Consider the following 14,263-nt stretch of genomic DNA (forward strand, 5'->3'; position numbering starts at 1 on the left):
TCTTTTTGTTCGACGGACATTGATTTGTTTCTCTTTTCCATATTCAAACAAGAATCGAAAATCTTTATTCACCACAAAACTGATGTTTTAGTCAAACAGAACCAACTCTGAAGAGTTTGATTTGACGTATTTTCAAAATTCAAATTCAACCATAAATAGACACATAATTATCAAAAGCATAGAATTATTAATATGAGTTTTGATTAAACGCTGATTATTCGATGAATTTTGCTACGATGCCAAGTTTATTCTCCGTTCGAAATGAACGTACACTTTTGTCGGAACGAGTAGTTGGAGATATGCTTGAGAATTGACTCGATTCGAACTATACGTTCGATTTCACTCGTTCATGAACGAATACGTTCAACGAACGAGTGATCCCGAGAATTGACCCCCATTTTATGATTTTTTCCACGAAGGTCCAAAATTTCCGGTTTTCCATCGACCATAACTGGAAAACTAATCCTTTCAGCAAAATTCTGTTTGCATATTCGTAATCTACACCCTCGATTTGATGAATATTACAACTTTGGTGGAAATCGGAGAGATAAAATTTTTTTCAAATTTTCCATACATATGCATGGAAAAATTGCGATTTTTCGAAAAATATTTTTGGTCTCCGATCAAAACCAAATTTATAGTGTCCACTAATTCGAGGGCGTAGAACACGAATATGCAAACAGATATTTTTAGAAAAATTTATTTTTCAAGTTATGGTCGATGGAACATTCGAGATTTGGACCTTCGCGGAAAAAAATCAGAAAATCTAAACTGCTTACGGCAGATTTATGAAATGTGTTTTTTTCTATTCGCGAAGAACCAATACACCACTTAAAAAAACAGCATATATCTTATTCTCTTTTTCTGGCTGCTACAGCTCCTCAAAGTTGACAAATTTTTTCGAAATTTTTCAATAAAAGTGATTTACATATTTCCCAAAATACTGATCTCCTTTCCGATTTATGCAGCCGTTGAATATTATTTTAACCAGATTTCACATTATCCATTTCTCAAGTTGAAGAAACATTTCCCCCATAACAAACACAATGTCAACGACAATAATCCTTCGTCTTGGACTAGCGCATTCACCAATTCGCACTCACACAGCCCTCTTTCCGCATAAATCGCAATCTGGCAAGGAACGGCCAGAAAATTCCTACCGACCAACCGCCTTCGCCACGATTCCTCTTCATTTTTTCCGCTCTTCTGACCCCGTGAGACCTCGTCGAAATGAAATTTCGACGTTATATCCGCCATTATATCCTCTCAGTCGGTGAGGTGTGAAAATGGACGCTTTCGACGTGGAATTTGAAATCGGACATCCCAAACATTATTAAATTCCGAGAGGACTTTCCAATTTCTCGACGATTTCACTAGCGCTCAGCGTTGCCGGACGAGGGGGGTTTTCCCCAGGTTGGGGATCTCATTTTTTTCAGGGATGAGGGCGATGTAGATTGTGATTTTCAATTTTCTTTGAAATAGTGGACGAATTACGCGATGTTTCGAAAGTTAATTCAGATTGTGGTGATCTTGAAAATCTGATCTTGAAATTGGACTTATGACACTGAAGATAAACTGCTCAAAAATTGAGGTGTATAATTTGCGTACATGTGATAACATGTGAAAGGTTATAAAAAATATATTTTGTATAGTACTGATGTATTAAGACAACAAACATACCCTAAAAAGTGTTTAAGGACGAAAAAAATTAAATTATCGATTTTGACTGAACATCTCGTATTTCATGTCCACCGATCTGACAACCCTGTCGCGTGTCTGCAATTTAGAGGGCTCCAGACAGGGACGTTGAATGGACTTATTTACAGCTATCTTCTCGACTTTTGCCGAAATAACGTAATGAGATTCCCGAAGCCCGGATCTTTCAGAAATTAGATGGGATAGTATGATATTGATGAGGAAAAATTGGGCCTCACGCTTCGGGAAAACAAATTGCGGGTAGAACTTTTCGTATTCCTGTCGCGACAACTTTCTGATCGAATTCGAGATGTACTTATAATCAGCGTTGCCAAGGCTAGCATGAAAACTCCATTTCGAAAATCTCGATTTTTTGAGTCAAAAATGAGCAAGGAGTTAGACCCCGCTAAAATGACCTATTTGCTACTCTGTCTGAAAATCAGGATGTTCTATTATCGTCCTAGGATATGGAGTGCATAGGAGTTGTTCTGAAGATTCTAGAAAACCTAACAGTTGATGATTCAATAGAGAATTGCACTGCAGAGAGCTCTTCGAAGTCAACTCGAAAATGAAAAGTGGAAAAACGAAAAAAAAATAATTTCTCCTAAACAGGGTCAGATATTTGAAATTTTGGTATGAAAATATAGGTTTTCGAACACGCTGAATCTATTGTGAGCAATTTCGAAAGCCTATCTCCCTTCGTTTAGATTTTCATCTTAGAAATGGCATTTTTCAAAAATTGCAATTTTCAATCTGCGATATCTCCTGATATATTCGTCTGATTGAATTGGGATTTCCGGTTATATAATCATCGTTGCCTAGGCTTCCACCCTAGCACAAAAACTCGATTTCGAAGATCCCGATTTTTTGGGTCAAAAATGAGCAAGGTGTTAGACCCCCCTAAAACGACCTATTTGCTACTCTGTCTGAAAATCAGAATATTCTATTACTGTCTCAGAATATGGAGTGCATAGAATTCGTTTTGAAGATCCTAAAAAACCAAACAGTTGTTGATTCGATAGAGAATTGCACTCTAGAGAGCCCTTCGAAGTCAACTCGAAAATGAAAAGTGGAAAAACAAAAAAAATTATTTTCTCCTGAACAGGGCCATATATTTGAAATTTTGGTATGAAAATATGGGTTTTCGAACACGCTGAATTCATTGCGAGAAATTTCGAAAGCTTATCTCACTTAGTTTAGATTTTCAACTCGGAAATGGCTTTTTTCAAAAATTGCAATTTTCAATCTGTGATATCTCCTGTTATATTCGTCAGATCCAATTGGTATTTCCGGTTTCATAATCAGCATTGTCAAGACTTCCACCTTAGCACAAAAACTCGATTTCGAAAATCTCGATTTTTTTGGTCAAAAATGAGCAACCCACCCTTAAAAAAACAGATGACTGAGCATTCGTTGTTTACAATGATATTATGCATTCGGGATTATCTAGATCTGAATAATTATTTGGCATTCGAAAAACTACACTGTAGAAGAATCAAGACACAGTATCGGTAGTAGTAGTGAGATTGTTCGCTGTCAAAGTGCTATAAACACACTGTATAGGTTGCTTGCACAAGGTAATATCCTCCAGATCAGATATGATTTTTCGTTCGAATTCAGTCGTAACACCAAACTGATTAAAGCTTCATTCATTCATTAAGTTCAATCATTTCGCTCCTATTAAGATTTTTATTGAATAACATCTTGTTATGTCGTAATTTCATGTCCAATTCGATCAATTTTAACCGACCTTCCTGTTTTGTTACTGTAAACGAGTGAGAAATAAACATTTGGTGTGTGATGATTACAACACGTTTTCCACATAAGAGGGCGATGTTTGCTATCATCAGTTACTACCAAACTAAATTGGAAAAGTTCCCTTATTTCATGCTGCTCCAAAATCAGAATCTACAATTTTAATTTATGTACTTATACGATACACAGATAAAATGATATTGGAAATATTCAAATTCGCAACTAACAAAAAAGAACATTGTAATCTTGTAGACTAAGGAAAAGTACTGGTCTCCTTCCTAATGGTTGCATCTCTTGTTACAGCTCATGTCCTCGAATTCACTATAGAACCCACCGACACAGTCGTAGAAAATGGACAGTCGGCTGTTTTGGATTGCATGGTCAAGGCATCACAGCATCAGTCGACAGTACTCATACAATGGCTGGACGGTGATAGGCAAAAGTTGACTTTTTCTGGAGACACATACAGGTAAGCGATTCCCTTCGAATATTCATGGTGAAATCTATTTTTTCCGATTGGGAACGTTATGATTTTCCGTTACCAATTAGCTGGAAACCTTATTTCTTATATTTCCTCCGTTGCAGGTCTCAGCTCACAAATGGATCTCTATATATAAATAGTGTAAGCGAAGAATTAGGTTTAACTGGAACCTATAGATGCATGGCAACTTTGCCGAATATAGGCTCAATTGTGAGCCGCAATGCGACGCTCAGTGTAGCTAGTGAGTGTTTTTTCCATCATTTATAAGAATTATACGTTTTGGTTTAGGTTGCATCCACTTAGTGTTTTCCTGTCGTCTTAATTACAATTTTTTCCAGGTCTGTCAGGTTTTCACGACGAACCTCGCGATTTGACCGTGTTCGTAGGTCAAAAGGCCTATTTTGCATGCAGGGTTCAGGCTCTACCTCAGCCCAAGATAAAATGGTTGAAAGACGAGCGGCCGTTCCATTTGGACGACCTGAGGATGACCATACTGCCATCTGGGGCCCTAGAAATAGACGAAGTTGTCGAATCGGACCAAGGGGCTTACAGGTATGAAATTTCGATATTGCCCTACTTCTAAAAAGGCTTCCTTGCATCTCATGCTATTTTCAGGTGCAATGCTTCCAGTTTAAACTCGTTCAATATTAGCAGTAAGGCGATACTTAAAGTTATCGATGACATCGATAAGGCCACTCAAATAACGGCGCCAATATTCATAGCGAAACCTCATCGGGAGGTTGTGATAGAGGGCCAAGAGGTCTCGCTGGATTGCGCGGCGAACGGTTATCCCAAACCGTCCATAAAGTGGTTGAAGAATGGGGTGACGATCGATATGAAGTGAGTTGATGATTTAAGGTTGAGAGAGGATGGTAATTTGTCAATTACGTCTTTCAGCGATTTGGACAGTAGATACAGCTTAGTCGGCACCACGAGCTCCCTTAGGATCACGAACATCCAGGAGTCGGATGCTGGTACTTACCAGTGTCGAGCGCACAATAAGGAAGATAGCGAAGACGCCTCGGCCACCGTTGATGTACAAGTAAGTAAAAACTGAAATAAATCCACCTATTATACGAGCTAGTAATTTTCAAAAATTGCAAATTTCAATCTGCGATATCCACTGTTATATTTCTTTGATCCAATTAAGATCTCCGGTTCTATGATCAGCGTTGCCAGGGCTCCAACCATAGTACAAAAACTCGATTTCGAAAATCTCGATTTTTTGGGTAAAAAATGAGCAAGGGGTTAGACCCCCTTAAAATGACCTATTTGCTACTCTGTCTGAAAATCAGGATGTTCTATTATCGTCCTAGGATATGGAGTGCATAGGAGTTGTTCTGAAGATTCTAGGAAACCTAAAAGTTGATGATTCAATAGAGAATTGCACTGCAGAGAGCTCTTCGAAGTCAACTCGAAAATGAAAAGTGGAAAAACGAAAAAAAAAAAAAAAATTTCTCCTGAACAGGGTCAGATATTTGAAATTTTGGTATGAAAATATAGGTTTTCGAACACGCTGAATCTATTGTGAACAATTTCGAAAGCCTATCTCCCCTCGTTTAGATTTTCATCCTGAAAATGGCATTTTTCAAAAATTGCTATTTTCAATCTGCGATATCTCCTGTTATATTCGTCAGATCGAATTGGGATTTCCGGTTTTATAGTCAATATTGCCAAGGCTTCCACCCTAGCACAAAAACTCGATTTCGAAAACCTTGATTTTTTTGTCAAAAATGAGCAAGGGGTTAGACCCCCCTAAAATGACCTATTTGCTACTCTGTCTGAAAATCAGAATGTTCTTTTACTGTCTTAGGATATGGAGTGCATAGAATTTGTTTTGAACAATTGATGATTCAATAAAGAATTGCAACCCAGAGAGCTCTTCGAAGTCAACTCGAAAAAAAAAGTGGAAAAACAAAAAAAAATTATTTTCTCCTAAACAGGGCCAGATATTCGAAATTTTGGTACGAAAATATAGGTTTTCGAACACGCAGAATCTATTGCGAGCAATTTCGAAAGCCTACCTCCCTTCGTTTGGATTTTCATCTTGGAAATGGCATTTTTCAAAAACTGCAAATTTCACTTGAGAATTCGTCAAGACCGAACGGTTGTGCTGAAGTGGATGAAATTCTCAGATTTATCACTAGAAGAGTAGGTCTTTTAGAATATATATCACAGTTAGATCTGCGATAATTTTCCTGGAACAAAAACTACTCGAAAGTTGACCTTCGAAAAATTGCCAAAAATATGGGATCAGTTGAAACTTGAAATGTCAAGATTCATCACTAAAAAGGTTGCTCTTTCATAGTATGTATCACGTTCATATCTACTATGATTTCTCTGCTAAATTCCACCTAACTCATGAAAAGTTGAAAAATGGAAAAATTAAAAATTTGATATTCTGGTAAATAGTATCAGAATCTGAATCTATTGGGAGCAATTCTAAAAGCCTTTTTCCCTTCATGTAGTATTGTGGCATCCCTTCAGGTTCTGTGTAAGCAACTAACAGAACCTACACAGAACTATTCCTCCTAACTTGCGGTCATTTCATCTTACTCCTTTGTTTCTATGCTTCCAGGTGCCTCCAAGATTTTTAGTCAAACCTGACGATATAATAGAGTTCGAGAAGAAAGATATCCAGTTAAACTGTAGTGTATACGGAAAACCAGTGCCTAAAATTGAGTGGTTGAGAAATGGCGAACCCCTCCTTCCTAGCGATTACTATCAGATCGTTAATGGGTAAGTAGAAACCGTTTCTACCTCAGAAAAATGTTGAAGTTTGCTTTTTTCCGTAGACATAACCTCAAAATAATGGGACTAGTACTGGGCGACTCTGGACTGATACAGTGTACAGCGTCAAATTCTGCAGGAAATGTCCAGACGTCAGCTAACGTCAAAGTTTTGAAAGCAGGTAAGATTTCCATTTTCTGGAGTAGTTTTGTTGTATTGGTATTTATATCTTTTTGTAGATTGAATTTATACAAGACAGGTAGTCTTTGCTACTGCGGTTTTTGTTTTTTTTTTTCTAATTGAGCACAAAAAATCTCGAAATATCTGAAAAATGCATGAGATTAATTCGTCCTCCAAGAATTTATATATCATAATGTGCTCGATGAAACTTTTGTATGAAACATTTATCTCTAACATGATCTCTAGCCGTTCCAGTACTTTTGAAGAATTTTATAACTTTCTTATCAGGGCAGCAAATTCTTACCCATTTTGATTTTCGTCTAGTCTTAGTTTTTTTTGGGTGATCTAAATGCGAGAGTAGGAAATTATATTATACCCGGTATAAAACACAGATACAACGAAGACCACATTAATGAACATGGAGAAGCCCTAATAGACTTTTGCACCCGCTATAACTTGCGAATAAACAACAGCTTCTTCAGACACAGACCGCAACAGAAAATTACCTGGCAAAACTCTCGTGGACAGAGCTCGACAATAGACTATGTTATATCAAACCGAGCAATTCATCCAACTCAAATATTAGATACGAGAAGTCTAACTTCCGCTAATATAGGCTCTGACCACTTTTTAGTACTCTGTAAACTACGCATGAGTATGCAAACAAAAAGAAAAATCATAAATGCCGACAAAGAAAAGCTCAACATCGAATCGATTAAAGATCCTTCAACAAAAGAGCTCTACAGGGTACGGCTGTCACAGAAAATTGGTGAAAATCGAATTGGCGAGCACGATGATGTGGAGAGCTGCTGGAAAAAGGTAAGGACGAACATAACAGAAGCCGCTGAAGAAGCTCTAGGCAAAAGGAAAATCGGTCGCAGTACAAAGTCATATAGAACACAATGGTTTACATCAGAGGTCAAAGCGCTAGCAACAGAGAAACGGAAAGCTTATTTGTCATACAGAAGCAACAAAACACCAGAAAATAGAAAGAACTACATCCACACAAGAAACAAAGTCAACTCAGAAATAAGGAACATCAAGAGAGAATACTGGGAAAGATTCACCACCGATATGGAGCACGATCTGTACGGCGCACAGAGGAAAGTTTGGGGAATGTTAAGAAGAAGAAAACTAGAAGTAAGTGAATACACGCAAACCGTACAGATAGACGAAACGGAATGGAGTACCTACTTCCAGAAACTGTACTCTGCAGAAAATATTCCCGATGAAACTACGGAAGATCCTGACCCTATCGAGATACCAGTAGAGATGATAACAGAGATTGCTAAAAAAATTAAGGACAGGAAGGCGCCAGGCCTAGATGAAATACCGAATGAGCTTTTGAAGAATGGAGGACACGAACTTATGGTAGAACTAACTGCCCTATACAATAAAATATTGAAGACCAAAAAGGTACCCCAGGAATGGAAGAAAAGTATCACCATTCCTGTGTTCAAAAGGGGCGACAAGAAATCCCCCGAAAATTACCGAGGCATAACACTGTTGAATTCAACTATGAAATTGTTCACGAAGATCCTGGAAACAATACTCATTGAACATGTAACCATGTCGGAAGAACAACAGGGATTCAGAAAAAATAGATCGACCATTGACGCCATCTTCACGGTCAGGCAGATCGTTGAAAAAGCTATAGAGTATGACAGGCCAGCATTCATGTGTTTCGTCGATCTTACCAAAGCATTCGACAGGGTAAAACTGAAGGATGTGGTTGATGTTCTGAGGAAGAAGCGGGTATCTGGAACTATTGTGGACATCATAAAACAGCTCAATCTCAATACAAGCACCCATCTACTGTTGAACCAGAAGCTGACAAAAGAAATTCCAACACCATCGGGAATAAGACAAGGAGACTCTCTAAGCCCTCAATTATTTAATATCCTCATGAACGACATTATCACCCACGTCAAGCAAGCGGGCAGAGGCTACATGCTCACCACTGGGGAAATTAAGATCATATGCTATGCAGATGACGCAGTAATCATAGCTGAAAACGAGGACGACCTGCAAAGGCTTCTGCACGCTTTCTACCAAAAGGCTGCAGAGTACAACATGCAAATATCTATCCCCAAGACAAAAACACTCGTCGTCGCTAGGGAACCCATAAGATGCAAACTTGTGGTTGATGACAAGCCTGTAGAGCAGGTTATGGAGTTTCAATACCTGGGAGTACAACTTACCTACAGTCAGAATAGGACCAACGAAGTAAGAGATCAAGCACACAAAGCCAACCGAATAGCTGGAGCCCTGAGGGAAATAATATGGAATAACAAATACATGAACATCCGTGCTAAAACCAAGATTTATAAGACTTGCATAAGACCTGTACTTACATATGCTATAGAAACCCGGGCAGAAAACCAAAAAACCAAGAACATCTTGAGAACAACTGAAATGAAAACACTCAGAAGTATTGCAGGCTACTCTCTGAGAGACATGAAAAGAAGCAGCGACATACGGAAGGAATGCGAGATCGAAGACGTGGTCAGATGGGGTCGCAGACGACGACGAGAATGGAATGAGCATGTGAGCCGAATGGATGTTAACAGAATAGCGAGGATTGCAAGGGATGGCCGACCCCAGTCACGACGTCCTCCGGGCAGGCCACCAAAAAGGTGGAAAGATTCTTGGACGTCAATCTCACAGGAGAGTTGAAATGGGACTTACAGGCCTAAGGCCTAAATTACGTGGAAGAAGAAGAAGAGAAGTCTAGTCTTTGGTAGTTTTGATCATATTTTAGTCTATGGTATAATGGTATTGATCACCCTATTGAGCATCTGTACTCGTAGTAATCTTTGCAACTTGCACCATACGTCAATTGTATTATTTTAGACATTTTTTGAATTTGAGTTTTTATTAATTTATTTTTATTTTTTCCCTTTCCCTCCTTTTCGTTTTCCCCCCCACCCGGAATGTTCGTCCTTTTCGCATGGTTAATTTCGGTTCTGCATGAAATTTCGATTGGGAAAATTGTCGGTGCAGAGTCGAAAAAGAGCAAACACAAGGGTAGCCCGAAAAAGGTGCCCCCCCTAGAGGGCAGCGGCGGCAAGCTCCCCAAGAACCAGTCGTTCTCGCTCTTCTCCAGCCTGAAGTCGGAGAAGACGGCCAAGTTGTCGGACGTCGATTTCAGCCATTTGTACCAAAAGCCGGACCTGAAAAATTTCAATCCGATGAGCGCGTTCTCGTCGCTGGTCAGCTCGGACGCGAACGACACTGCACCGGATATAGAATACTTCCAAGCGAACTTCCCCACCTACCCTAAACCCATTTCAGGGCAGCACGGCAAGAAGACGGTCGACGGCGACGTCGGCGTCGAGATAGGGCCGCCCCAGGACCTGAAGGCCCCGGTGATCAAGGCCAGATTCATCATACTCAGCTGGAAGCCGCCCACCGTCAATTCGGAGAGTGTAGAGGGATACTCGGTCTACTACCAGCAGGAGGGGAGCGAAAGGTAGGTTAATTTTTGGCCTTGACGAGTCGCTCTCGCATATGGGGGATTCTCACGAGAGAAGGCGTTTATGAATTCGGTGTTGTTTACGATGTTGGGGGAGGATTAAATGCGAAAGGGAAATGGGAGTAGACGATACGAAACGTGGTTGATGAGAATCTTAAATAATGTGAACGTAACCGCGAATATGGTGTTCATAATCCTGTAGGAGGGGAATCCCCAGAGAGATATTAAGAGTGGAAATAAGGTTTCACCGTTTGAAAGATATGGTCCCTCCACCAGAAGCACATGCTGAATTCTTTAGATATAAAATGTAATGTAACATTGTGATATCGATTGAAATTCATTCTGGGAGGATTCTGCATTTCCTGAAACTTTTTAGGGTTTTCACTCCCAATCTCTGAAACAAAATCAATTAAAAGAGTGAAATAAATGATTTGCTCCTGCGTAAATTCTTGCAACATTTTTGTCAGGAGCAAATCAACTAGAAAAAATTGTTGCCTCACAATGAACTGAAAATAAAGAACTTTGAAATTATAATTTTTTCAATTTTCGAAAATTGATTTTCGTCTGATGAAGGAGTCTGATATAGACTCCAAAACGTTACAATATAAAATTATAATTTCAAAGTTCTTTATTTTCAGTTCATTGTCAGGCAACAATTTCTTCTAGTTAATAATGTAAGATTGTGAATTTGGACATCTGGAAACAACATAACCTTGAAGTAGTAGTGAACTTGACCCTTATTTCTAAATTCATATTGTACTTCGCTAAATACAGGGTGACAATTTGAAATCTTGCCAGTCCAATTATGTCACGACAAGGATGATTTCAGAGAAAATGCCGGAACAGGTCAATTTCTATTCGTAGGGGAACATATTTTGAGCAGAATTGTAAGCCGAAATCTCCTCAACCCTAGGTGTAGGAGCTATCACCCCTAAATTCTCAATAGAAAATATGGGGTGAGCTATACCTCAATTGAAAGATCACTCGACCCTCTACCTTTATGAATACTATGGTTTGCAAATTTTTATGTGGTCCTTGAAGTGGTTGCAAGGGCTTACAATTTGAAAACTTGCCAGTCCAATTATGTCACGACAAGGATGATTTCAGAGAAAATGCCGAAACAGGTCAATTTTTATACGGAAGGGAACATGTTTCTAGCAGAATTGTAAGCCAAAATCTCCTCAATCTTAGGTGTAGGGTTTGTCACCCCTAAATTTTTGATAGGGAATAGAGGGTGAGCTATACCTCAATTGAAAGACAATACTGTTATGTAGAGGGACATATTGTCTTCCAATTGAGGTTTAACTCACCCTCTAGTCCCTATGAAGAATTAAGGGGTGATAGCTCCAACACCTAGGTTTGAGGAGATTTCTGCTCAAAATATGTCCCCCTCCCTTTAAAAATTGACCTGTTTCGGTTTTTTCTTTGAAAACATCCTTGTCGAGACATAATTGGCCTGGTAAGTTTTCAAATTGTCACCTCCTGTAACTACTTCAAGGAACCAATAAAAATGCTAACCATAGTATTCATGTAAAGGGACAAGTGATGTTTCAATTGAGGTAAATCTCACCCCCTATTTCCTATTTAGGGGTGATAGCCCATACGCCTAGGGTTGAGGAGATTTCGGCTTACAATTCTGCTCAAAATATGTCTCCCTTCGAATAAAAATAGACATGTTCCGGCATTTTCTCTAAAAACATCCTTGTCGCGCAAGTTTCTAAATTGTCATCCTGTATAATCCATAATACCGGTTATAAATGAAAATTTGCGAAAACTTTTATTTTAACAATGAGACGAACTCGAGCATACTCTACAGCAGGGGTATTATTCCAATTTTGAATATAAAATTTTGCAGGGAAAGAATCCAAAACTCGAGTCGCTCAAAGTTGGAAAAGACCAAGATCGATGGTCTCATTCCCGGAAGAGTGTACCACTTCCGGGTGGTACCTTTCAGTGCGAAAACCATGGGACAAACGTCCAAAACGCTGACCATAACCACGCAAGCCGAAGAACACGTTCCTAGCCCTCCACTATCTTTCGAAGCCTACGCCACGGGACCTAGATCCATACACGTCAGTTGGAGGCCTCCAGAAAATCCCATTGGACTCATCGAAAAGTACACGGTTTATTATATGGAGGTTAGTACGTTGTCATCAAATCGCGTGGATTGGAGATTCGATCATTTTTTATTGCAGACAAGATCGTCCATTGAACATCACATCGATACCAATGAACTGGAATGGGATTTTAACAATAACTTGGGGGTGTACACGGAATACAGCATATGGGTAGTTGCTGTGAATCAAAATGGCCCAGGTGCTGCCACTGAAGAAAAAATTGTCAGGACTTTCGGAGATATTCCATCTGAAGCACCTTTCAATGTTTCTATCGAAGCTGCTAGCACTGTAAGTTTGGAAATTATTAATGGTTTTCTTTGGCACCCAATCTATTATACTTCTCGTTTCAGAGTTTGACAGTTCTTTGGCAGCCTCCCCCCTTGACTGCTCAAAACGGTATAATCACAGGGTACAAAATAAAAATAAGAAAGACTGGTTCGAAGAAAGCTCAAACAACCACAGCGTCCGCCAATGAGAGAATGTTCGTTTTCAATGACTTAGAAAAGGAAACTGCCTATCAAATAAGACTCTGGGCCATGAATACAAATGGTACCGGGCCCCCAACCGATTGGTACACAGCTGAGACTAACGAAAATGTACTCGATGAAAGTAAGGTGCCTGATAAGCCCGGACCCCTGATAGGTAAACCTAAGATCTTTGATCATTTGAAACGATTTACATTTTCCTTATGTTTCAGTTCGACCATTCTCTGACAAAGTGTATGTGACTTGGACGCCGCCAAAAAATCAGGGCGTAAAAATCAGAAATTACATCTTGGGATGGGGTAAAGGGGTCCCGGATATGCTTTCCGAAGAGCTGGACGATAAAACTAGGAGCTATATGATCGAAAGACTAGGTAAAATTTTGTGCATTCTAAATCGAGCAACTTCTGACATTAATTCCTTACCCTAGAACCCAACTCCGAGTATGTGATAAGTTTACGAGCGAGTAATCAAATAGGAGCTGGGATACCAGCTTACGCTAATGTTAGAACCCAGGACGAACCTCCCCCTGAACCCCCACAGCCCCTAATTCCCCCCATAGGCCTGAAAGCGCATGTCTTAAGCACAGATTCTGTTGTGTTGTATTGGACTGATACTACCTTAGGGAAGACTCAGGTTGGTAGATCGACCACGGTTTGTAGAAAAGAGAAAATTAAAACTTTCTTTTCAGATCATCAAAGATAACAGATACTACGTGGTGAAGTACGAAGCGGAAAAAAGTATGAAAAGTAAATTTTTAAATGTCTCTGATTTGAATCTGATGATCAGCGATTTAAAACCCAACACCCTGTATGAATTCTCGGTTAAATTGGTTAGAGGTGAGTGAAAAACGGAATCGATTGAAGAGTAGCACTGTTATCGATTTATTCGTATCCTTCTAGGTCGAAAAGAAAGCCCTTGGAGCATGGTTGTTACCAATAGTACTTGGGACACGGCCCCAAGTGCTGCGCCAAGGGACCTTGACGTCCATATGACAGAAGACGAATCGCAGCAGGTGGAATTGTCATGGCAACCGCCCAAAATGGCTGGCTCACGAATAACAGGTGTGTATTAAATTTTTTTTTCAATTCTGGATTTTGAATCGATGTTGACGGAATATTTTTTGTAGGATATATAATTTTTTATACTGACAATGTTACTAAGAGCGATAGGGAGTGGTCAGTGTTAGCGATAAAGGGCGATAAACATACCAGCATTATACCTGATTTGAAACCGTTCACCGAATACTTTTTTAAAATTCAAGCTAGGAATAGTAGGGGTAATGGACCATTTTCAACAGTCGTCACATTCAGGACTGGGCATAGTGAGTACCATAAAGTTTTAATTC

General features: G+C 39.4%; 1 protein-coding gene across 3 annotated transcripts in view; it reads left to right on the forward strand.

Annotated features, from left to right (window-relative positions):
* The window catches only part of LOC123306591 (neogenin), an 84,324-nt gene that overhangs the window by 65,851 nt on the left and 4,210 nt on the right, over nt 1-14,263 (forward strand). For all 3 annotated transcript variants that reach the window (XM_044888656.1, XM_044888654.1, XM_044888655.1), the window contains exons 2-17: nt 3,754-3,919; nt 4,036-4,172; nt 4,270-4,483; nt 4,547-4,771; nt 4,829-4,973; nt 6,510-6,670; nt 6,727-6,842; nt 9,845-10,313; nt 12,172-12,454; nt 12,512-12,721; nt 12,784-13,075; nt 13,131-13,289; nt 13,346-13,551; nt 13,607-13,754; nt 13,818-13,979; nt 14,045-14,239. In XM_044888656.1, the coding sequence (XP_044744591.1) occupies nt 3,754-3,919; nt 4,036-4,172; nt 4,270-4,483; nt 4,547-4,771; nt 4,829-4,973; nt 6,510-6,670; nt 6,727-6,842; nt 9,845-10,313; nt 12,172-12,454; nt 12,512-12,721; nt 12,784-13,075; nt 13,131-13,289; nt 13,346-13,551; nt 13,607-13,754; nt 13,818-13,979; nt 14,045-14,239 (3,288 nt within the window). The remainder of the gene's footprint in view (nt 1-3,753; nt 3,920-4,035; nt 4,173-4,269; nt 4,484-4,546; nt 4,772-4,828; nt 4,974-6,509; nt 6,671-6,726; nt 6,843-9,844; nt 10,314-12,171; nt 12,455-12,511; nt 12,722-12,783; nt 13,076-13,130; nt 13,290-13,345; nt 13,552-13,606; nt 13,755-13,817; nt 13,980-14,044; nt 14,240-14,263) is intronic.

Source organism: Coccinella septempunctata, chromosome 2 (assembly GCF_907165205.1).
Source record: "Coccinella septempunctata chromosome 2, icCocSept1.1, whole genome shotgun sequence".
NCBI classification, from domain to species: Eukaryota; Metazoa; Arthropoda; class Insecta; order Coleoptera; family Coccinellidae; genus Coccinella; species Coccinella septempunctata.